We start from the raw sequence: 23,000 nt of genomic DNA on the forward strand, positions 1-23,000 counted from the left end.
CGAAGTGTATCAATGATGTTCAACGCCTGGCAGGCCGGATTGCCGCGTTAAGCCAGTTTATCAGCCGCCTTGGGGAGAAGGCGATCCCTTTATATCAGATGTTAAAGAAGACAGATCAGTTCATCTGGAGTTCTGCTGCGGATGAAGCATTTGAGGACTTAACGCGGCAATTGGCCAATCCGCCTGTGCTCGCCGCTCCCATTGACAAGGAGCTGTTACTGCTATATGTTGCTGCTAATGCTCGTGCGGTCAGCGTGGCTATTGTGGTGGAGCGAAAGGAGACAGGTAAGGAGCATCCAGTTCAACGTTCGGTCTATTATATCAGCAAGGTACTCATTGAGTCCAAGCAAAGGTATCCGCATTGGCAGAAGCTGGTGTACGGAGTTTTTATGGCAAGCTGGAAGCTTAAGCAATACTTCCAAGGGCACCCAATTACAGTGGTCAGTTCTGCTCCTTTGGGGGATATCATCCAGAACCGGGAAGCAACTGGCCGGATTGCAAAGTGGGCTATAGAGCTGGGACCGTACGGTTTGAAGTATGTGCCCCGAACAGCGGTTAAGTCTCAAGCACTTGTTGATTTCATCAATGATTGGACGGAAATGCAAGCACCTGAAGAAAAGCCGGATCATACGTATTGTACCATCCATTTTGACAGATCCAGGCAGTTGGAAGGCTCGGGGGCTGGAGTCGTATTAACTTCCCCACGAGGTGATAAGTTTTGTTATGTTCTCCATTTAATGTTCCCTTGTACTAACAATGCAGCCGAGTATGAAGCCTTGCTCCATGGTCTCCGGATGGCTAAAGAGATGAATCTAAGTCGAGTTAAGTGCTTCGGTGACTCGGACCTTGTGGCTCAGCAAATGTCTGGCACTTGGGATTCCAAGGACCCACTCATGGCAGCATATCGTCGGGAGGTGAATCTTATTGCAGGTTATATCCGAGGCTATCAGGTGGACCACGTGGACCGGCGGAAAAATAAAGCGGCGGACGCTTTAAGCCGGCTGGGCTCTCAGCGCAAACCGGTCCCGCCCAATGTTTTTCTGGATGTGCTGCACAATCCGTCGGTGAAGATCCCTGGTGAAGAGGATTTGGCTACTCCTGATCCGGAGGCTCAATTGGTGGCAGCTCTTCATGTTATTCCAGATTGGATGCTTCCTTACCTGGCGTACAAGAACCAGGGCGAGTTGCCAGAAGATGAGATTCTGGCCCGGCAGATAATCCGGCGATCCAAGTCCATGGCTATCATCAACGGTGAGTTGCATCATTGCAGTGTGTCAGGAGCTTTTCAACGTTGCGTGTCTCCTGAAGAAGGCCGTGAAATTTTGCGTGAGATCCACGAAGGAGATTGTGGTCACCACGCCGGTTCAAAGTCTCTGGTGGCTAAAGCGTTTCGCCATGGTTTCTATTGGTTAACTACTCATGCTGATGCGAAGGATCTGGTCAGACGATGTGATGGTTGCCAAAGGTTTTCAAGACGTGCTCATGTACCGGCTCAAGAATTGAGGATGATTCCAATTACTTGGCCGTTTGTGACTTGGGGGCTGGATATGGTTGGGCCTTTCAAAAGTCCAAAGATAAGAAGACCCACCTCCTGGTGGCGGTGGACAAGTTTACAAAGTGGGTGGAGGCAGAACCTGTTAGCAAATGTGATGCGGCCACGACGGTTCAGTTCATCAAAAAGGTGATTTTCCGGTTTGGATTTCCGCACAGTATTATCACAGATAACGGTACCAATTTGTCCAAAGGTGTTATGAAGGAGTTCTGCGAACGGGAGCACATCCGGCTCGACGTTTCATCGGTGGCACATCCACAGTCCAATGGTCGAGCAGAAAGAGCTAATCAAGAGATCTTGAGAGGCATCAAGCCCCGGCTCATGGTTCCTTTGCAGAGAACGCCGGGTTGTTGGGTAGAAGAATTACCATCTGTGTTATGGAGCATCAATACAACACCCAACAGATCAACAGGATACACACCGTTCTTCATGGTTTATGAAGCGGAGGCGGTTCTCCCCAGTGATATCCGTCATGATTCACCTCGTGTCACGGCTTATATTGAAGCGGACAGCAAGACAGCACGGCAAGATGCCTTGGACCGGTTGGATGAAGAGCGTGACATCGCAGCCGCACGATCGGCAATTTACCAGCAGGATCTTCGTCATTATCATAGTCGCCGAGTCAGAACCAGAGCCTTTCAGGAAGGTTTGGTGCTTCGGCTCATCCAAGATCAGACCGGTATGCATAAGCTATCCCCACCTTGGGAGGGGCCTTTCGTGGTCAGCAAGAATCTGCACAACGGGTCGTACTATCTGATTGATATTCGAGAGCATAAGGACTCACGTACATCAGAGGAGGAGACTAGCAGACCATGGAATATAGCTCACCTTCGGCCTTACTATACCTGAGCCATTGGCCATACTTATGTACATATTATGACAATGTATATATTATGATAATAAACCGGAACCTCAGCTAAAGCGGGGTATCTGTTCTTTTACATCATGTGAGGTTACACGGAGTTGCTCTAAAGCGGCCTCCGGTTTACCCCTTGAGTTCGCTTTGCTAAAAGCATCGTGTTATATCACTTGGAGGATTGGTCGTGTCCGAACCAATACCATGCCTCTTGATAGGCGAAAGCCACCAGATCACTTGGGGACTTGGTCATGTCTGAACCAGTCACGCCTCTTGATCGACCTAAGGCCACAGAATCACTTGGGGGCTTGGTCGAACCCGAACCATGACCACGCCATTTGGTCGGCATAAATGCCACAAGAATCACTTGGGGACCTGGCTAACTAGAACCAGAGTTACACCTAATGGGAGCTTGGTCGTGTTTGACCATGGTTACGCCATTTGATCACCTTAAATAAATCTTTTTTGGAAAACGTTTTTGTCATTGCTTTTGCTTCATACTTTCCTTTGAAGGTTTTTTTTTGCTTTTTTATTGTGTTCTTTAACCAGCAAAGTTTTTTAACCAATCAAATTGACGGAACACAGTTCACGTCAATCCGGAGACTATTTGTCCGGTTTGATCCTTGTTGTTAACATCCTCTTACGGAGTAACACGGTGTTTATCACAACCCGGCACGGTTTTATTATAAACCGGCACAATATGGAAGGAATTATCAGTACTCAAATTTTGGGTTATCACCCTTACTACAAAAAGTTGGTAAAACCAACGATGTGATTCAATGTCACAGGTATGATATATTTCATATTTGATTATACATATATACAGGAGTCGTTATTTCCTCCAACAGTGTGGGTTTACAAAACTCCGCTTCAAGGTTGGCCAAGCCAACTTCACACTCAACGGTGGCAAGTATTATGTATCGCAATTTTTTTTGATCATATATACTTAAAATTTTTGTTTTGGATGTTTTGACTTTATACGTACAGACATCATATTCCGCCTGACGGTACAACCGCGGTGGCACATAACGAATTTCTTATTTCAGAAAGTATTTTGGAAAGTTCATTACCACAGGAAGAACACGTTATGCACGAAGGCATATCAAACGTCAAAGGTATCAGCTAGCCTATTACAAGGCAACATGGTGCCCATAATAACATAATTGTTTTTCACAAAGGAGAGACAGTTTTAAAACCGGCTTCCGGTTTAAGATTGGCCACCAGCCTGGCCTGATGGTTGTGGGTCATCCTGCGCCGCTTCAGCTTCCGTTTCTCTACCCAGTGGCTGGAAATCCACAGTTATCCAGTCGATTCCCATTAATGCTTGAAAAACAACTTCGTCATGGATTAGCGAAGACGGATCAATATTGGGAGCGTAAGTATGCTTACGAATTGGAGGGATCAGGTTTTCCGATTCATGGATTGGTGCAGCTATTCGCTTGTTCTGGCTGTCATATTTGGCTTGATAATGAGACAAATCTGCCTCCTCAGCCAGTTGACAAGCTAGCAGACGTACCTCCCGGTTTATGGCTCGCAAATCCGCTTCACCAAATTCTGACCCGTCTTCCTTCAAGCTGGGATAACCCTGAGTCGCTTCAACAGGATCAAAATCCGGCACCCAGGCTTTTGCCCGGATTAAAGCATTGATTGCACCGGTTCGAGCAGCAGATTTCTTCAGCTCTTCAACCCGGGCAGGAAGAACGGACAGTTTCATCAGAGTATCTTGAATCAAATTGGGCGCCGGTTTGTTATGAGATGCGGTGCAGATGATCCGCTGGGCACCAGTGTACAATTGTTCAACTAAGGTATAGGCAGCTTTCAGTTTCCTCCGCACATCTGACCCCAAGTGACCAATGCGTGTCCCTAAAATACCATAAAGGGTTAATAAACCGGCGACCCTGTAAAGAAGGCAAAACCAATTCAGAAGGCAAGATGGCTTACCAAAGATAGCAGTGGTCATGGCATGAACGTGCCGCTTTATGCTGGTCAGTTCATCTGTCACTGGTTTTAATGCAGCCTCGGCATCCTCTGCTCGTTTGGTTAAAGCGGACTTTTCAGTGGCCCAATCCGCCCGTTTCTTCTTGAAGTTCTCTTTAAATTGTTCCATGGCGCTTAAGGCACTGGCCAATTCCTCTTTTGCTTTGGAGGTTTCAGCTTGTTGGGTTTTCAAGTTTTCTTGAAGATCGACGACTTGGTTTTCTTTCGCCTTCAGCTCCGCCTGCAGGCAGACAGATATATGTTTCAACAAATCGGTAGAAGGATTCAAGTGCCAACCACATAACAAGTTATGTGCTTAACACTTGGGGGCTAATGCATATTCGATCTTCATCTTTCAATGGTTTACAAAGTCCCAAGCTCAATACAAGTATTCAACTTGGCACTTGGGGGCTAATGCATATTCGATCTTCATCTTTCAATTGTTTACAAAGTCCCAAGCTCAATACAAGTATTCAACTTGGCACTTGGGGGCTAATGGCTATTTGATCATATGTATTCTGATGCGGCAGTTTCATTTACTTAAAGTACCGGTTTAACTACGCTAAGTTGAACCGACCCTTGGGGACTATATCAGCAAATTTCAAAGCATCAAGATTCATATTATTAAGTCCCAGTTTGAAAGAATGTTTCAAATCGGCCCTTAGGGGCTAGGAGAGTCAACAAGAATGAAAGCATACAAGCAAGAAGGAGCATGTGGAAGTTACCTCATATTTATCCTTCATCATATTAACCAGACCGACTTCACAGTCACGGCTGGTATATAGCCGGTTCAGATAGCCGGAATGGATATCTCGGGCGTTCAGAGCAGCGTAAGCCGTCAGATCAGCATTCCACTTGCCTTTGCCAAAAGCAGCTAATTCCTCCTTGGCAGAATGTTTGGATAAAGCGACAGGGTTGCTTGGCTCAGTATGGCCAGTGCCAGTAATGACAACTTCATCATCATTCGTACCGCCGGTTTGCACTGGAGCTATTGGCTTGTCAGTAGGTTTCGCGAGACCGGTGGAGCTTTCAACCCGGAGGGAACCTGTGGGCTGATGGATAGGACCTGAGGTATCAGTAGGTCTTTCCTCAGCAGTAAGATCATCATCTGGCTGCGGTGGATCATTGGGAATATCCTCAGGAATAGCCGCTTCAAGATTGGGTGTTGTGCCTGGTTCAAGAATGACATCTTCTTCGGCCGCTTTATCCAGGCGGGCCTTCTTGCTCGGCCTAGGTTTGGCCCTGAGAAATATAAAAAAAATTAAATACAACATATGTTCTAAGGCAATATACTGCAAACATCACAATAAATATAGCTTACCCAAGCACCGTTTTGAGCGGTGGGAGCTGAGTAGCCGACGACTCGCCAGAAGATGAGTGGGAAATAGCCTGATAATCGGAGTCAGACGGATTAAGAGGTTGACGAAAGCAGCCCGCTTTGGGACAAGTACTGACAAGCGAATTAGAGACCTCGGAATGACGTTTCCGAACCGGACTGTTCGGTAAACCGGCAGAGGTAACTACCTGGCCGCTATGCCGGGTGGTGCGGCGAGCTTCGTGTTGTTGAGTCTTCATAAGAAGTTTAGGATCCAAATAAGCAAGAGGATGAGAAAATTTAACTTTCCGGTTTGCCTGCCGGATTTTTTGTGAAGGCAAAGTTTCTGAATCGGAAGAGAGAATAATTACCTCTGCAACATCCGCATGGCTGGCTTCGGCATCATCCTGACAAATATCATCATCAATAAGATGCATGAAAAATAAACCAAGTGAGTCAAGCTCTACCTCAAAGTCCGGATTATCCACCTCGTCATCAGGGGCCGGATTAGAAGATGCAGTGGTTCTTTTCCGGTGGGCAGTCTTCTTCACAGCTTTAGTTTTTTGCCGGGTTGCTCTTTCCGGTTTATCTGTTTTCTCTGGTTTCTCCTGCGGCAGCTTTTTGCTCCAAAACGGATCATCACCCTAATTATGCAGACACTGATATTAGAAACAATGGCCAGACATATCGATAACAGATTCAGCAAAGAGAAAAATCAAAGTCTTATAGCTGGCGGTTTGTTGGTCGCGCAGAAGGGAAGCAGGCCGGTTCTAGCGCAGATGTGCTCCGGCTCATTCAGTATCTTACGCACAGCCTCCGTGATTTCTTCACCGGACAGCTGGAGTCTTGAATGTCGCAGTGGGTCATCCACACTATCAGTATATTCGCACATCAAACCGGAGCGCTGACTAAGGGGCAGTATGCTCCATGATATCCAACAGCGAGCAAGGTCAACCCCTGTTAAACCGTTGGCCATAAAGGCTCTGAGCTTTGACAGCTGGGGAGCCTATTTGCTTCTCTCCTGGGCAGTCAATCGTTGAGGAAAAGGATGGGTATTGCTGAGCCGCTCCGGACGAAAACCAGGCAAGGGATTCTCACCAGCAGGGGAGGTGTCTTTACAGTAGAACCATGTCTGATTCCACTCCTTGGGGTGACTGTGCAGCTTGGCGTGAGGGTATGTGACCTCTTTCCTTTTTTGAATCGCCATGCCACCCAACTCCATATTAGAGCCATCAGTAAACTCAGTACGGCGGTTTAGATGAAAAAGATCTCTGAATAATTCCACTGTGGGCTCCTCTTGAAAGAACACCTCACAGAGCACTTGGAAGTGGCACATATTTGTAACAGAGTTGGGGCCAGTGTCTTGCGGATGGAGTTGGAAATCAGCTAGAACATCCTGGTAAAATTTAGAACCGGGCGGTTTAAAACTCCGGGCTAAGTGGTCTACGAAGACAACAACCTCTCCTTCTCGAGGTGTGTGGGGGGGCATTCTTTGCCAGGAGCCCTCCAATGGATGGTGTCTTTGCTGCCCAAGGCGCCAATCAGGACTAAATTGTCCAGTTGATCCTCTGTGACGCGAGAAGGGACCCAGTTGCACTCATACACTTGCTTGGCCATGATGAAATCTACAAGGTACATTGATATGTGCAACATTAAACCGGAAGCAGATCTATCTAAACCGGAGTTTTATGAAGCAACAACATATGGCGGTTCAACAAGGGGACTAATGGCATATACCGGTTTGGAAAATTTTCTATCAGGTTAAATCGCCTGATCTAAACATTGAAGCAATTGAGATTGCGGATGGTTAAGTATGCAGAAACAGGTTTCACAAGGTCTTGTTACGGCGTTGGATCTGAAGCAAGTTCAGAAAATAAGAAAAATAGTCGAAGATCAAAGCAGAACAGTATTGAATCAATGGGCAGAAGTATATGTGAGATCTACGGTTTTGGGCAGGAAACTAACGGCGGATACTAAAAGTTACCGCTACACAAAGCAAGGGTTCACATGTGCATCCAGGGGCTAGTACATGAGTATGAACAAGTGATGAACACCGCAAGAACACGAAGCCCTAGATCAGATCTATGTTGAGAAGAACAGAAGACCTACCAGAGCTGAGGAAAACGCGGAAGGTCGCCGCGGCTTTCTGGCACGTTCAAGTTGATGCAGCGGCCAAAGGTGATGCAGAAGACAACGGCGGCGGCGGAGCTCTGAGACTGGCGACGCGAGGAAGACAAAGAGGAAGGGCACGAAGGGAAGAAAAGAAATGACCCTTCGGGCCTATTTATAAGGCAAAGGACATGTGTCATGCACGGGAATCAAGGGACCGCAGATTTTGGAAGTAGGGCGGTCACCTCGGTCATTGCGAATCTATTAAACAAGAAGATATCATGGATGTTTTCTTTATGACAGATGATGTCACGCCGGTTTACAGCAAGCAGAGAAGATGACGTCACGGCGGTTCAACAACTACAAGAAGATGTTGAAGACGAAGATTTTTGCTAAGGATTGACATGAACCTGTTCAAATCAATCTGGGGCCTAATGTTGGGGATATTACTAATGGGCATAAACCGACCTACCTGGGCCGGATTAACTCCATCAGTAGTTCAAAGGTGTTAAAGCCCAAAGAGGCAGATAAAGGCCCAGGGCCCGTAGTCGGTTTACAACCTGTAGCCGTACATCAGCTTTGTGCATATACTTGTAATATAAGTTAGGAACAAGGAGAGACCAACCCGGATACGAGTATGAACCGGTGTTGGGACTCTCTGGACCGACAGGCGTCACCCATGTATATAAGGGGACGACCCGACGGCGGTTCAAGGACAACAAACAATAACTCGAGACATAGGCGAAGCTTGTTTGCTCCCTAGTCATCGAAACCCCATCAATTCCATCACAACTAGACGTAGGCTTTACCTTCCTCGAAGGGGGCGAACTAGTATAAACTCTTCTTGCGTCCTTGTGTCCGCTTTAACCCCTTCAAGCTAACCCGTCGCGATGGCTCCACGACTAAGTCCTTTCTCTAGGACATCTGCCGTGACAAACCCACGACAATTCGCGAGTACATCCATACCGCTTGACGGTGCAGCTGACATGTATGAGGGTACCGACGCTTGACGGAGACGAGAGCACAGAAGAGGCTGCCGCCATCGAACCCCGTCAGAGCATGCCACGCCGACCCACGGAAGCAGGCTGCCATCGTTGAACCTGGCCAGCCACGATAGTGCATGAATAAGGGCGCCGCAATCGAACCGGCATGCTGCGTGCGTGAAGCCGTGGAGTACCAAGGTGCAGGCCAGCGTGCATTGTGTTCACCCCGGGGGTAAAGCTCGGCGATGGAAGCTGCCACGCTACAAGATGCACGTTGCACATCCGCGTGGCGATCATGCACGCATATGCTCTCGTAGCCAGGTGCGGTCGCATGAGCTCCTGGGTGGCGTAGATATACAACGAGCATGCATGTAGTACGCACAAAGCATCAGCATGACTGACAGTTCTTTTGTCGGAAGAGCCTGACAAATAGTTGTAGCTCCTCAACTGATCTATGTCTAAAGTTTCAAAGCAAGGATCAATATGCAAGTAAAAAATAAAAAATCAAGGATCAATATGGCAGCTATATTTACACTGCTAAAATTTCAATTTACTCTGACCGATGTTGCGTGTTTGTCCAGCTGTTTTGTAGCTAGGTATAGACAGATAGGTCTCATGCTTAGGCATTTGACACGAACGATGGAAATTTAATGCAGAAACTCAATGAGACCATGACTAACTACCGTCACATGAAATTACTGGCTACTGCATTCTATTGATCATGCATGGCTACTGAATTCTTAAATTTATTTTTATACCCGTTGCAACGCACATGCTCTTTTACTAGTCTATCCCGTGGGTTCACGGATTGACTTCGTGGGTTCACCGTCACAATACGCTTCTTTCCGGAATTTACGCTTTCAGTTCAAATTTAAAACATATACGTGAGGTCATATTTATTTTTTATGTTCAACCCGCAGTCCCTATGGGAAACAACCTGGAAGAGGAAAAAAACACCACGTGGCCGTCCGTCTCGCTCAGCAGTTCGTCTCCAGCACGAACACGAGTGGGGAACTAAAAAGTCAATCCACCGCTGCTTTTCCTCCTTAGCCCTGTCTCTTTCGATCTCTCTCTCACCTGCCATTGCTTTCCACCGTCGACTGATTCCGGACAGCGCCGTGCTCGAGGCGGGCGTGCTCTCGCCGGCGTCATGTGTGCTGGCATTGGCGCCCCTGTCTCTCCCCTGTCTTGGGATTGTGGCGGCCGCAGATCGCATCATGGCCTCGCGGCGGCGGCGACAGTGACGACGGTGCACCCATCTGAATCGACTGAAAAAAGGAAATACACGAGCACATCCCCTCCTGATCTCCTACGGCATCGCAAGCTAATCATGTTGCCGCCATGGTCGACCCTACCTCTCGATCTCGCCCGTCGACGCCATGGAGCACCAGCGAACCAACCGACGAACTCACCAAAGACAGAGATAGACTCCTGCGTCATGATCTCCAGGGCCAAGATGCAACTCTGCTAGGTTGGATCGGCGGCAAAGTTCAGCCTCCCATATCCATCTCTTACCCCAGCCTCTCCCTCTCTTCTCTCCGATCTTGTGTGTCACGTGGCATTAGGACATGCGACGCCAGTAGAGCACGCGGCAGTGGTGGCTTGCTAGACGAAACGGATTTGGGGGTGCGCCAGAAAAGGGCTCCGCTCTGGTTTGTAGGTGATGAGGTCGACAGGAGAAGTGTTGGCTGGGAGCAGTTAGCGATTTTCGAATGGAGACTGAACTGGAATTTTTGTCTGCGCCGCTTCTTGCAGATAGTCCATGGTTTGTACAAATAACCACATGTAAATCTTAATTTAGAACCTTATATGTGGAGAAACTAGAAATACTACGTATGTGTTTTTCCCTGGCTCCCAGACCCACATCAGACTGTTACTCTAATGTACAGTTTGAACTTTGTGTTGGCAGATCTTTTTCGCCTTGAAGCACTCTGTGAATTACACCAGAATAGCAGCAACATCAGGCCACTTGAGAGCAGGGGTGTCATTGGAGTCCTCCTCCCTTAAATGTTCAGCTCTCGGACATTGCACCAATAATGCTGGATTATACCGATGTGCAGATTGTAAGTTTCATATATTCAGACTGGGACCTTTCTTCCTCTTATTTTGCCGTCAAAACTGAAAAAGTGTGATGCTAAGGCCCCGTTCGGCAACACTCCGCTCGGCCAGGACGGAGCGGAGCGCCAGGTTAGCAACTCCCTATATTATAACTACATGCACTTGCTTGAGATCTGATCTAGAACTGAATTGTGCCCTGCTTTGCTGTAGTCATATGCTCTGTGTCCACTGATGAGTTTCAGATACAAATTAGGACCAAAATTGGAGTAGGTTCAGTCGCGCAAATGTTGTATCACTTTGTCATGGGTATTGTGATGCTGAATTGCTTGTTGGATTGTTCAAACTAAAGTCGTCCAGTCAGTTTGCTACAATGTTCATTTCTGCACTTCAGAAGTTCTGTAGAATTTGGGCCTGAGCACTTTCGAATTTGTCTGTGGTTTGAGATTAATCTTTCAGAGATGTTAGAGTGGGTTCAAGGAAGGATCTTCCCATCAGTGTGCAGAGGATCTTCTAATTTCTGCAGCTAATCTTGATTCATGGACATTGTGTTTGCTCTGTGGCGAAGTATGTTTCAGTTTTTTTTTCTGAAAAATTGACGCTACTTCTGATTGCTCAAAATTTAACTTTTGCTGATATGCACCGGAGGCATTAAACCAACTACTTTCTCTGTTATTTTTATGTATTTTGCATTATGTTTCAGCTAATCAGCGATACAATCCCCTGTTTCAGTTTACTTTTTCTGAAAAATTTGTAATCCTGGAGAACATACTGGAAGCTGATGTTGTAGCATTCCAGTGTTGCATTGCATATATTTGCATACGAGTTACTGCCATGTCATGTTAATGTCAATAGCCATTGGTAGGCAAGCTGCTTCTTATAGTGACTAATTGTGGCTCTGCCAGGTTTCTCTGCAGTGGCGGTGTGCAGTGAGAAGTATGATGGGCCAAACAGATAGTTCTTGTTCACATTGGTTCAAATTAAACGTTTTAATTATAGATTTTTGTCCCCCTTGTTTTAGTCGATGTTAAGAAGAGCTTCTTTCGTGTTAAAAATGTATAGAACCTGATATAATTCCATAACTAAGCTTGATGCTTAACCCAGATAAGATTTGTTTATCTGTTTAGGGATTTGTTATAACCAAATGAAGAAAAGGATTCGGTTATTCTAAAAATATGTCCAGCAATATATAGGTTATTGGGAAGGCTCTTTGCAAGCATAAAGTGAATCTCTAACAGTCAACTTCTTAATATAGGTTGGCAAGTACACTTGTTTATATTTCTGAAAATATATTACCATTGTAGATTCTGATGAAAAATATATTCTCCGCCAGCCATGGATTCAGGTATGTTAATATGGGCAAAGGAAAGTCAAGATATTTATCTCAGGGAAATATTATGAAATCAGTGAAGCTGTATAGTATGTACTGGACTGATTGTGACACTGCTCATATTGTTACCACATCAACTTGATTCATCTCCTTTATCTAACAATCACAAGATAAGTCAACAGAATATACCACATCAACCCTGTTCCATGAAGCAAAATTAGTTCATTAAGGATCTCTAAATTTAAGAGGGGACAGTCTCGCGTGATTCAGTACATTTGTTTGTTCGTAGCTGATTGTCTTGTGCATTCACACCAGTGAAAGGAAGATGGATGAAGAAGGGGAAATTAGTAGCAGCATCACCATTGATTGCCCTCCTCGTAGAATTATATGTTGGTGTGAGCTCAGTTTGATTTGGCCTGGTTTTGATGTCTCCGCTGTGTGTGTGCGTGCAGGTGCTAAAGTCGTCCGATCCAACTCAGGTGGAGGCCAAGGAGGTTCGGCTCTCGGACATTGCACCAATAATGTTGGATGATACCGACGTGCGGACTGTAAGTTTCATATATTCAGATTGGGGCCTTTCTTCCTGTTATTTTGCCGTCAAAGCTGAAAAAGAGTGATGCTAATTTGCTAAAGGTCGATGTGGTCATGATACATATCATGGTTCTCTGACCTTGGATCAATTTACTCTGCATTGGCATGATATATTGCTAGGAAAGAGACACTGGGCTCCATATTATCAGTATCATATATGCTAGACTAAAGGTGGTGGTCACTGGTGAGGTGAAGTGGCAATTTATGCAGTAACATCCCAACTGTAAACTGACTATGATGTACTACCTCTGTTTCAACAGATTTCAGCAATAGTGCTTCTAACACTTGGAGGGTTTACCTTTTATTTTTGTTGTGACTGCAGAAAATAGATGAAATCACTGAACTGAACATTGCAGAGGATTTTGATAACCGAACTTCAAAAAAAGCTTCTATTTCTTAAAGATCAACCAAAAAACAAATTACACACCTATGTATTCTCAGTTTTATCAATCTCAGTATCCAAACCACAAAAGTGCACACGTTTGTTACAAAATAGGAATAAGAAACGTACTTAACAATACATGTTTTTGTTACAAAAATAGCAATCAGAATCCTAATTTGGTATATACAAGAGTCTGAGACAAAGACACGGCTTCCCCTTGCTTTATTTAGCAAGATTCTGAATTCTAATTAGCTACAGACACCGTGCTGCTACAAATGCAAGCACACGGCTTCCGCTGGCTTGGCTAGCTTTGTAAGTTGGCTTTGCACTACAAGTCACCTTTCTACGCTGTCTTACAATCTCGCCGTACAGACCGTGCTCCACCTGAGGTACGTCCGATCTCATGCCAAGCAAAATACGGTTCTGTCATTTTGAAAAAGGCATGAAACATTCCTTTGTGTCTGCAACCATAGGTTCCATCATCATTACCTTGCCTGTATATGGACAGCTTGCACTCTTTAGGACTGATAGATGTGAAATTATTAGATCTTTGCATCAAATACAGGAACAACACAATGTAAGATTTGCAAGTTTATCGAGAGGAATGCAAAGCAAAAAACACATGTATGGTTTATTTGGCATCACCAGCTTTTCTGTTTTCAGTGCACATCTTAGCCTATGTAAAATTGTAAACTGCAAGTTGAATAAAGTGTGCTCTCTTTTTCTAGAATACTTTCTTTAATAAATGTAGAACATAAAAGCCTGATCTTAATAAGCCAGAGCTCAAGTTATTCTTTCAAGATAGATTCAGATCAAACCTTTTCAAAGTAAAGATCCCTCAGCCAGAGACTTAAGTCACATGATAAGCTTTAGCAGAAAAACTTGATTGACTAGAATCAACGAAATTTCGATGCCACCAACTGCAACAAGTGGCAGCAGGAAGTAGCTATGAGCAGTATTTATAGGGTACTACTAGCAACCGCCAAGCAATTTGTCACAAAAACATGCCACAACTAACCAAGGTTGGAGCATAAAAAAGGAGGGGTTGCCAAGTTGAACGCGAAGGACAAGCTTCCAGACGGCGGCTGCTCTTCCACCAAGCGCCATAGTTGGAGCCTGCGGGAGGAGGGGTGCGAGGGAACAGGGAGGAAGCAAGGAGCCGCCCAAGGTCCCGTTCATACGACGGCGCAGGCAGAAGACATGATGGTGCGGCCACCGGAAGCGCTATTCTTCCTACCCTTGTCCTCCGAGAACGACGGGGACAAGGGATGCGGCGGCGGCGCTGTCCTGCAGTGGGGAAGGAGAATGGGGAACGGGAAGAAAGATTGAGGGCCAGTTCTTTTGGGCGATTTTCTATCAGAATCCCCAGCTTCTCCCAGAATCGCCACTCCATATGTTTTTTTACAATCCTAGCTAATTAGACCTTAACTAGATAGGATTATAAAAAAAATATGGAGTGACGATTCTGAGAGAAGCTGGGAAGGGGGGCCATTTTGGGAGAATCGTCGAAAAGAACTGGCCCTGAGTTCATGTGTGTTGTGTGTGTGTGTGAATAAAAGTATTTCAATGGGCCAAGCCCAAAAACAGTGCAAAATAAATTACAAATGAAATATAATATTCCAAAAAAGGTTTGTCACCATAAAAATGATTCCATCCTAAAAAACTTTATCAAAGTAAAAAATATTCATGTTTTTTTGTACAACAAGAAATAAAATTGATTGAAAGACTATTCCATACACAACTATTGTTTCATCGGAGAGGTGAAATAGGTCATGTCAAACATTGTTAGGGTACGTTCAAATTTCATGGTCCAAAAAGAAATACTCAGTGTAACCTTATCTTTGACGTTTGTAAAAGTTGGATTAAAAAAGTGTTGCATAATGGCACGTGGAGCAAGTTATATTTAATATTTTGCCCGGTGCAACGCACGGACATTTTGTACTAGTCTATCCCTAATAATAAAGCACGGATTGACTCCGTGGGTTCACCGTCACAATACGCTTTCTTCTCATGAATTTACGCTTTCAGTTTTTTTTTCTGTAACACATCTATATTTATTTACCATATCCAAAGTGGAACTAATCTATCTGTATATATCCCGGCTGCGTTGTTGTTTTCCCCCGCCGATCCGGGAGCCCCTTGCCGCCCCGCCGCCTTCGCGCTTGGCCTCGCCACCGGCTGCCGCGCCGCCGGACCTCCACGCCTCGCACCCCTCTCCCTGCTCTCCCTCTTCTCCATTTCCTTCCCCTCTGTTTCTCTCTCTCACACAAGGACTGCCTCTCACTTCTTCTACAGGAGCAGCCATGGCCAACGACTAACGCCGCCTCGCCTGGATCAGGCCAGAATCGACCTCCTGCAGCCGGATCCGCGCCATCCCGATCTCGCCGGCCTTCCTCCCCGTCTTCATCGCGATCCATCACGGGGCTCGAAGACAATCCCATTATGTAGCAGCAACCGCTGCCGCCGCCAGCAGCAGCAGCAGCAACAGGCGCGGCCGAGATCGGCGGAGACGGGGGAGCATGCATGCGCTCCCCGACTCACCCCATTTGCGTGCATGTTCGCCATCGCAGGCGCCGGCGGCTACCACGCCCCGGAGGTGCTGGACACATGGCAGCCCACGCTGAAGGCGGACGTCTACTCCCTGGGAGTGCTCCTACTGGAGCTCCTTACCTGCAAGTCCCCGACACACGCATCCATGCAGGACGATGTCGGCGGCGCGCTCGACCTGCCGTACGTCGTTGGTATAGTTGGTGGTGCGCGAGGAGTGGATGGCTGAGGTGTTTGACGTGGAGCTCGTGCGGCTGGGCGCCATCACCGATGAGGAGATGGCTGCGCTGCTGCAGGCACCCGTAGAGCTATGGGCATAGAGGCAGCAACTCGAAACTCCATGGTTTGCACACAGCAGCACAACGCCACGGTCTGCATGCGGCATGACCAACTCCACTCAGATTAAAATTATGTAGCTGTATACGATCCTCCCTTTTGTTCAGGTTTTCATGATTTTTTTAGTTGAATTCAGTTGCAGATTCATTCAACTCATCTCCATTGCCACACACAGAAAGGCTCTGATTTTTATTTTTCTTCAGTTTAGTTCAGATTTTCATTATTTCAATTTTGATTTTGGTTCAGTTTTGGTCAGGTTTTCATTGTTTTTCAGTTGAATTCAGTTGCAGATTCATCCAACTCATCTCCATTGCCATGCATAGAAAGGCTTAGATTTGATTTTGGGTCAGTTTAGTTCAGATTTTCATTATTTTTCAGCTGGGTTCAGTTTCACATTCATCCAACTCATTTGTGAACACAATGATCAAGTGTCTCTCTGGTTGGTGAGGTAACCTGGGCAGTACTGTTTGAGATCGTTGGTGAGGGACTACTACGGCGAGCTCGGCCAGAGCAAAGATGACGGCAGGGTGAGATCAAGAACAGGAATTGAATGGTATGGCTCAGTACTATTGGGCTTGGCATTATTTTTCCAGCGAATTGTGAGTTTCTCTGAGATGAATTAAGTGCACCAAATATATGCATCTAAATTATTGTAATCTTTATCGTTATCCATTAGACTAAAAAATGATGTTCAAAACTGTCTTCCGAGAGTAGTTTTAGTTGGTACAAGTTTCAGGCACCAAATACACAAGAATTATACTCCCTCTGTATCATAATAGATGTCGTTTTAGGAGCTCAACTCATTATGGTACAGAGGGAGTTTTTGCTAAATGAGAGGCATAAGCATGATCAGTTAAGCTAATTCAGTTTTATGCTTAGAAACTAAATCACCTTCCACTCATTATTAGTGGTAATGGTTGTCTCCGTGTTTTTGTGTTATCAAATATGTTCCTAGGCCTCTATGTTAACCAATTCCAAAAGCATGCGTGAAAAAAATCTTGCTTGGACTTTTGAAGTTGTTCCCAGTGGAATGCTGGTTATAGATGCAACGCGCCGAGCTCCCGCAGCCGCAGCAAAGGAGCCGGAACTTGCAGCAACATCTACGACACCCTCCCAACGACTTGCAGGTAGGCCATGTCGTAGACGATGGCCCGACGACAACCACCAGGTATGCCCCTCTGCTCCTTGCCCTTCACGCTGGAATCAACAAGGCCACATAATCTTCAGTGTTTCACAATTATGGTCTGCTTCATGTTCTCTGATCAGGTTGTAATATGATAATTATTTATATGTAGAAATATTGAGTTTTTTAGGGAATGTTGATGATTTCTGCCGGAGATTATATTTCTACTTAATCATCAAACAAGGTGTTCGCTGGACGCAAGTATAACCTATCAAGTAAGGTGTTCGTGCGGTAGGTTACATCTTACACATTTTTTTTCTGATGAACTATTATCTACTCGAGGATAAATTATGGCTAACATGAATTTAATTATACTGTTGTCCGAAGGTGTATTCAAATGGCAATACAAGTTATGGCTACAATGCTGCCAACGGCTACTACGGCGTCTTTATGGCTTCTGGAATATTGAACAACAGGTTAGTGAAACAACAGTGAAAGGTTTTCTAAGATAATCCTATATCTCTAGAACTAAAAACCAATTAATAATGTTGAATGGCATTACTAACTCTATATTTTGTTTGTCCTGCACAAATTTAGCACCTTCTGAGGTGTTGCCCAGAGCATGCTGTTGAACATGGAGGGTTAGAGCTAAGAAATACTTGCAGGCTGCCAATGTATTAATGGTTAGGCATTTTTGGATTTATCATGTTTACATGTTTACCAAGGTAACCATAGAGGCTTCATTGCATCATACCCGAAACTGAGATCTTTGGAACGGTGCCAGGTGCTACTAGACCAGTAGATACAATTAATGATTATCTGTCCAGGCGGCTCTCACATCATCCTGTGCTAGCTCCTCGACTTGGACAATAACAATTGTTTATCAAGTCTATTGAGCCATCGCCATATGATTGTTAGTAAATCAAGCATTCTTTTCAAGAATATTGTTCCAAGTACATGAGAATAATGTCCCGGGTTCAAGAAAATAGTAATTATCCATGTCAATTTTTAAAATATAAGATGCGTCTTTGGATAATAATTGCTCAAGGTAGCTGAATAAAACTTGCAATCACCATAACCCAGTCTCGATGTGCAACTTTTAGATGGAGTTAATAGTTTGTTACTTATTGGAGTAGCCATTTTCACTTACACACTAGAAAGTAAGTGGAATGTGAAATCAACTGTTAAATCTGCTTTGTGTGCTTCTACTAAAGATGGAAAGTGAGAGATATTGCTACCTTGGTTCCATACAAGGCTTATTAGTTGGCTTGAACCCCTTCTTTTTCTTGCTAATTTGGATAGAACTCTCCAAGCTCTTCAAACGCCCATAAATCCTCCTCTCTCATCCGAGGACTGCAAGGAATCCTTGGTTGTTATACCCTAACCTCCCTATGTAATTCTTGGGTTCTCTATGCTAGGTGTGCGTCCTGTTGGTGCTGCTGCATGGATCGCGAGGGAGGATGATCCAGAGTTCCTGTGGAGGAGGGGTGGAATTGCTCTAGCGGGAGAAGGGCGGATGTGTCTTGCATTACTGCTGGGACGTCGCGGGCATGTCTCACATCGCAGCCATGGTGGGGTTGTTTACACACAATTGGCGGTCCTGCCTAAGACTTGGAGGCTACATATGGGCGAGTGAGATTTTTTTCTTCCCGTTGCAACGCACGGGCATCTGTGCTAGTCTTTCCCTAATGATAAAGCACGGATTGACTCCGTGGGTTCACCGTCACAATACGCTTTCTTCTCGTGTCATAATACACTTTTACGAATCACAATATAAACGAGGTGGTACTAATCTTTCAAGCACGTAAAAAGCTGCGACCAGTTGACGTAGCCCATGTTTGTGTGTTCTATGTAAGAGGGTTCGTTGAATTATGAATAATCCCACCTCGGCCGTCTACAGGGTTCGTCCAATTATGAATAGTCCCACCTCAGCCCTCTACATCCAACCATACCAGTTTATATACGTGCAAAATTTGCACATATCCAGAAATTGGCTGCTGGATGATTACCACCTAAGTGGTGAGATAACGAATGTGGGATGTAGGCAGAGATTGCCATGGAGTCCACAAGAGACACAAATCGATGCTATACATAAAAACCAGGCCAATTAAGATTAAGACGACGACATGCTGTACGTCGGCGGGAAACAAAAGGCCCTCATGATGATGGGGCTGGTCCTCTGATGACCTGGTATCCCAAATATTAATAGAGTCTTCAGATATCCTCAATGAATTGCTATGCTGGAATAACAAAGAACTAGAAATTTATTTATTTACTTTGCACCTGTTGCAAGGTTCTTGGCACATGTTTCTATAAATAGGGTGGAGGCAATTTATACATAGTTCATCTTTCATGTTGAGTAAGGATTTTTGACTGTCGACATGGAGCCAAAATTATGCAGAAGTTGAAAATGTGCATATGGATATAGTTCTCTCGATTGGTTTGCTTGCGGCTGCAATTATTATTCTACATGTTAGATTGCTTGTTGCTATTACTTCATATTTATTGATATTGCCCTTTTTCTCTTTTAGTTTTAAATTTTAAGAATGAACAAATAATGTAAAGAATGAACTAACAATCAAAACTTAGTTGTTCAGACAGCTCAATTTACTTGAAATCATAACCCATATCCTGACCAAATGAACTATCCTTTTTTTCATTATCAGGGACTATCGTTCAACGACATGGTTCCTTGATCAGGCAGATTAACAGAAATAATAAACATTGTTTTTCACGTTGCAACGCACGGGCATTTGTCAAATCTATATCTATATCTATATCTATATATATATACCTACTATTAAAGGGAGGTGATATTTTTGGTTTCGTCCCGCTTAGTTGGTCCTACATTACGTATTTTCTTTGGTTTTCGTCCATGACGTGTCATTCGTATATGGTCTCCTGCCTGGTTCCTACGAGGTGGGATTATTCGACACTATAGCGGCCGTTGCACCCTGCCTACTCCAAGATTTGAGAAAAAGTCCAGCCCAACCAAAAGCCCATTGTAGAAAAAGGTTTGCGTTGCTGATCAGTACATAGCTAGCCTCAAGATCGCCGGTCCAGGAGTAGAGGATCGTCGAAGGAGGATGTGCGGTAACGCATCGCTTTATAGGGGGGTTGTTTGTTGTATCGATTGACAACTAGCCCGGAACCGTTTACGGAGGTAGCCGATTACAACGTGCACGTGCCAAACGCCTGTACGTTCTGCGGGGATACTTTTTTATCCCGTTGCAACGCACGAGCATATTTGCTATGAAATATAAAGAAACCTCAAATGATTTTTTTGAAAATGTTTATAGTTTTTAATTTGGTGTGTAATATCTAAAGTCATGGCAAAAAATATTACCTACTAATTTGAGGTGTGTGGTATTTTTTTCTCCCGTTGCAACGCACGGGCTCTTTTGCTATCTATCCCTAATAATAAAGCATGGATTGACTCCGTGGGTTCACCGTCACAATATGCTTTCTTTCCGTGAATTTACGCTTTCAATTTGAATTTAAAACATATATGCGAGGTGGTACTATTCCCTTAAAGTTCGTTTCGGGTCCATCCACATAAACTTCGAGCCTTTCGGTCCAAACCTCCCGCCGCACAGATTGCTAGCCCAACAGCACGTCATACGCATCCGCCCCCTCTGCTCGATCCCCGTGTGCGCCGCCAGGGAGATGGTTGCACATACGCCCATCTGGTCTCCTCCTCTTCTCACTACCGACCCCTGTTCCTCCTCCTCCTCCTCCTCCTCCTCTCTCTCTCTCTCTATGCTCGATCTCGATCCCCACAAGGGAGAGATGCGCGGGAGCTCGAGGGTGAGAGGAAGACGGAGACGACGCGGGGCAGCGGCCTGCAGGTGGGGAGAGCTGGAGGTGTGCTGGCCCAGGCATGCTCAACACGAGGCGAGCGAGCTGCTCTGCTCGTTACTTAAGAATAGACGCAGCAGCAGGTTCATGGCGATGTAGAAGACGGTGAAACAAGAGGTTCTGGCGACGGGGCGGCGGGAACCAGACGGAACGGGGTGGATCCAGTCGGCCGGCGTTGGTTACGGGCAACGGCGGCGGTGGACGGAGCTCGGGCGCGGAGCTCAGCCATCCATGGTGTACTGCCTGTGGTGCAGAGAGAGAGAGAGAGAGAGAGAGAGAGAGAGAGGTAGGTTAGAGAGAGAGAGGGGGGAAACACAGGCTTCGATCCAATCTATCCCCGTACGGTAAGATTCTCAGTCATCAATTCCTGCTGAGGACCAACTAATTGTTGATGAGATGTATGTGCAAGGCGTGAACTGTAGCACCACGGTATATATCTTCTTAAGTATAAGTGATTTGTGCATAATACAATGAGTTTATATGTACTTGGAAGCAGTGTCTTCTTTTTTCGTCAACGGTACAGTACACGACATGTACAGCAATAGTGGCCGAGAGGGTTATTTGCATTCTTGGTCCTCGTGGAATCAATAGACTGCAACTCTTTATTTGTATACTCTCCTGCTTTTTGTAGTGTGTTATTGGTTGCTAGACACAAAGGCATACACAAATCTTTGCTCGTGCCATTATTTAGTCAGGAAGCACCTAGCAGTGTAATCTCATGTATCAAGTAAGATCTTGCTATTTGATGCAAAGAGTTGTCTGATATGTTTCCTCTTTTTTTGACATAATTATCCAGTGATATATTTCCCCTTCGATATTTTTATTGGATGTTTATTATTTTTGACATAAGTATACTCTCTTTTGGCCTAATTAGACTATGGTGTCAATTTTTAATGACAATGCTAGGAGTGAATATGGACTCTGGACTTCTTGCGCTTTTAGTGTGTTTGTTCTTCCCTAGCCTAGGTAGAGTAAGAAGGAGGTTTGTATTCCCCAGTTAAGGAATCTTTGTTTGGCAAAAAAATCCCTTAATTTCGGGCTGTTTTTTCATCTCTTGTGCGTTCAATTATTGTTTGGGTGATTTTTTCTACCTGGTTGCGAAATTTATTCGTGGTTGACGAATGTCGTGCAGGTCGAAGGGGGTTGTCTGAACCCGGCGTTAGCATTAAAAATCACCTCATCTCCACTGGCAAACCTAGGCGCAACACATCCTTCACATCACTGGTGGTGTATCATTCCCCTGTGTCTCAACAGTTTTTTAGATATCCGACATAGTGTGCCTTTTAGTTATCCGACGTCGATGTTATATCATTCAAACTCAAAGTTCAGCTTGCAAGCTCTTATGTTATTATCTTACCAGTGTTTTGTTTCAAATGCTTTGCCTTAATTCAGACCTTTGATGCTACGATCATATCATGGAGTTAGTCTTTGTTAGTTTTTATTGTAATACTGCTCGGATGGTTGACAACTTTCTTTATGGGATGATAAATGTTCTTTAATCTTTTGTTCTGTCAGTCCTGTTTGAGTGGTAGATTATTCTTCAGGTTTGTAAGAACAAATTTATGGAGCACAATATCAACCATATGAAATCGTGGCCCATGCTTATTTTATTAAGCTAGGGAATTCAACTTTTATCTTCCGTTGCAACACACGGGCATGTGAGTTTGTCTACAACTGCTTGATTTTTCTTTTCGGTTCCTTCTTATTGCATAAGAAGTTACTGAATAACTGGCTCTTCTTTCAATCTCCTTAGCTTACATGCCAGATCACACGCAAGCCAATACATGATGGAACATCCAGTGGAGAAGAAGGTGGTGATCAGTTGGTTTTGTGGAGCAACTCTTCATGTTCAGTTCCTCAATACAGTTTCTACAGTGATATAGGGACCGTTGTGTCAGCGGACAGCATGGGCCAGTGATTCTCCAGGGCTTGGCGATGCCTCTCACCTGTTCATCTCCATAGTCATGCCCAATCCTCTAGCTGTCA

General features: G+C 45.0%; 2 protein-coding genes across 2 annotated transcripts; one reads left to right on the top strand and one right to left on the bottom strand.

Annotated features, from left to right (window-relative positions):
- Positions 1-4,289: 4,289 nt before the first annotated feature.
- On the bottom strand, positions 4,290-8,901 carry LOC147973487 (uncharacterized). Its single transcript, XM_087524697.1, has 6 exons — positions 8,776-8,901; positions 5,856-6,344; positions 5,707-5,774; positions 5,111-5,627; positions 4,350-4,626; positions 4,290-4,306 (listed from the first exon to the last, which is right to left on the bottom strand). The coding sequence occupies exons 1-6, from the start codon at positions 8,899-8,901 to the stop codon at positions 4,290-4,292; spliced, it is 1,494 nt and encodes a 497-aa protein (XP_087380823.1).
- A 983-nt stretch (positions 8,902-9,884) lies between these two features.
- Positions 9,885-14,559, top strand: LOC147973488 (uncharacterized). Its single transcript, XM_087525022.1, has 2 exons — positions 9,885-10,557; positions 10,702-14,559. The coding sequence occupies exons 1-2, from the start codon at positions 10,134-10,136 to the stop codon at positions 10,797-10,799; spliced, it is 522 nt and encodes a 173-aa protein (XP_087381148.1). The 5' UTR covers positions 9,885-10,133; the 3' UTR covers positions 10,800-14,559.
- The last annotated feature ends 8,441 nt before the right edge of the window (positions 14,560-23,000 follow it).

The sequence above is a fragment of the Triticum urartu genome, chromosome 5A (genome assembly GCF_056163025.1).
Source record: "Triticum urartu cultivar PI428250 chromosome 5A, HENAU_Tu73, whole genome shotgun sequence".
NCBI lineage: Eukaryota > Viridiplantae > Streptophyta > Magnoliopsida > Poales > Poaceae > Triticum > Triticum urartu.

Coding starts and splice junctions, on each gene's coding strand:
- LOC147973487 (XM_087524697.1), bottom strand. CDS start 8,901: ATGGCAGCCTGCTTCCGTGGGTCGGCGTGGCATGCTCTGACGGGGTTC. Junction 6,345..8,775: donor GTCAGCTGCACCGTCAAGCG/GTATGGATGTAC, acceptor CTGCATAATTAG/GGTGATGATCCGTTTTGGAG. Junction 5,628..5,706: donor CCGCTCAAAACGGTGCTTGG/GTAAGCTATATT, acceptor TATATTTCTCAG/GGCCAAACCTAGGCCGAGCA.
- LOC147973488 (XM_087525022.1), top strand. CDS start 10,134: ATGGTCGACCCTACCTCTCGATCTCGCCCGTCGACGCCATGGAGCACC. Junction 10,558..10,701: donor CTTCTTGCAGATAGTCCATG/GTTTGTACAAAT, acceptor TTGTGTTGGCAG/ATCTTTTTCGCCTTGAAGCA.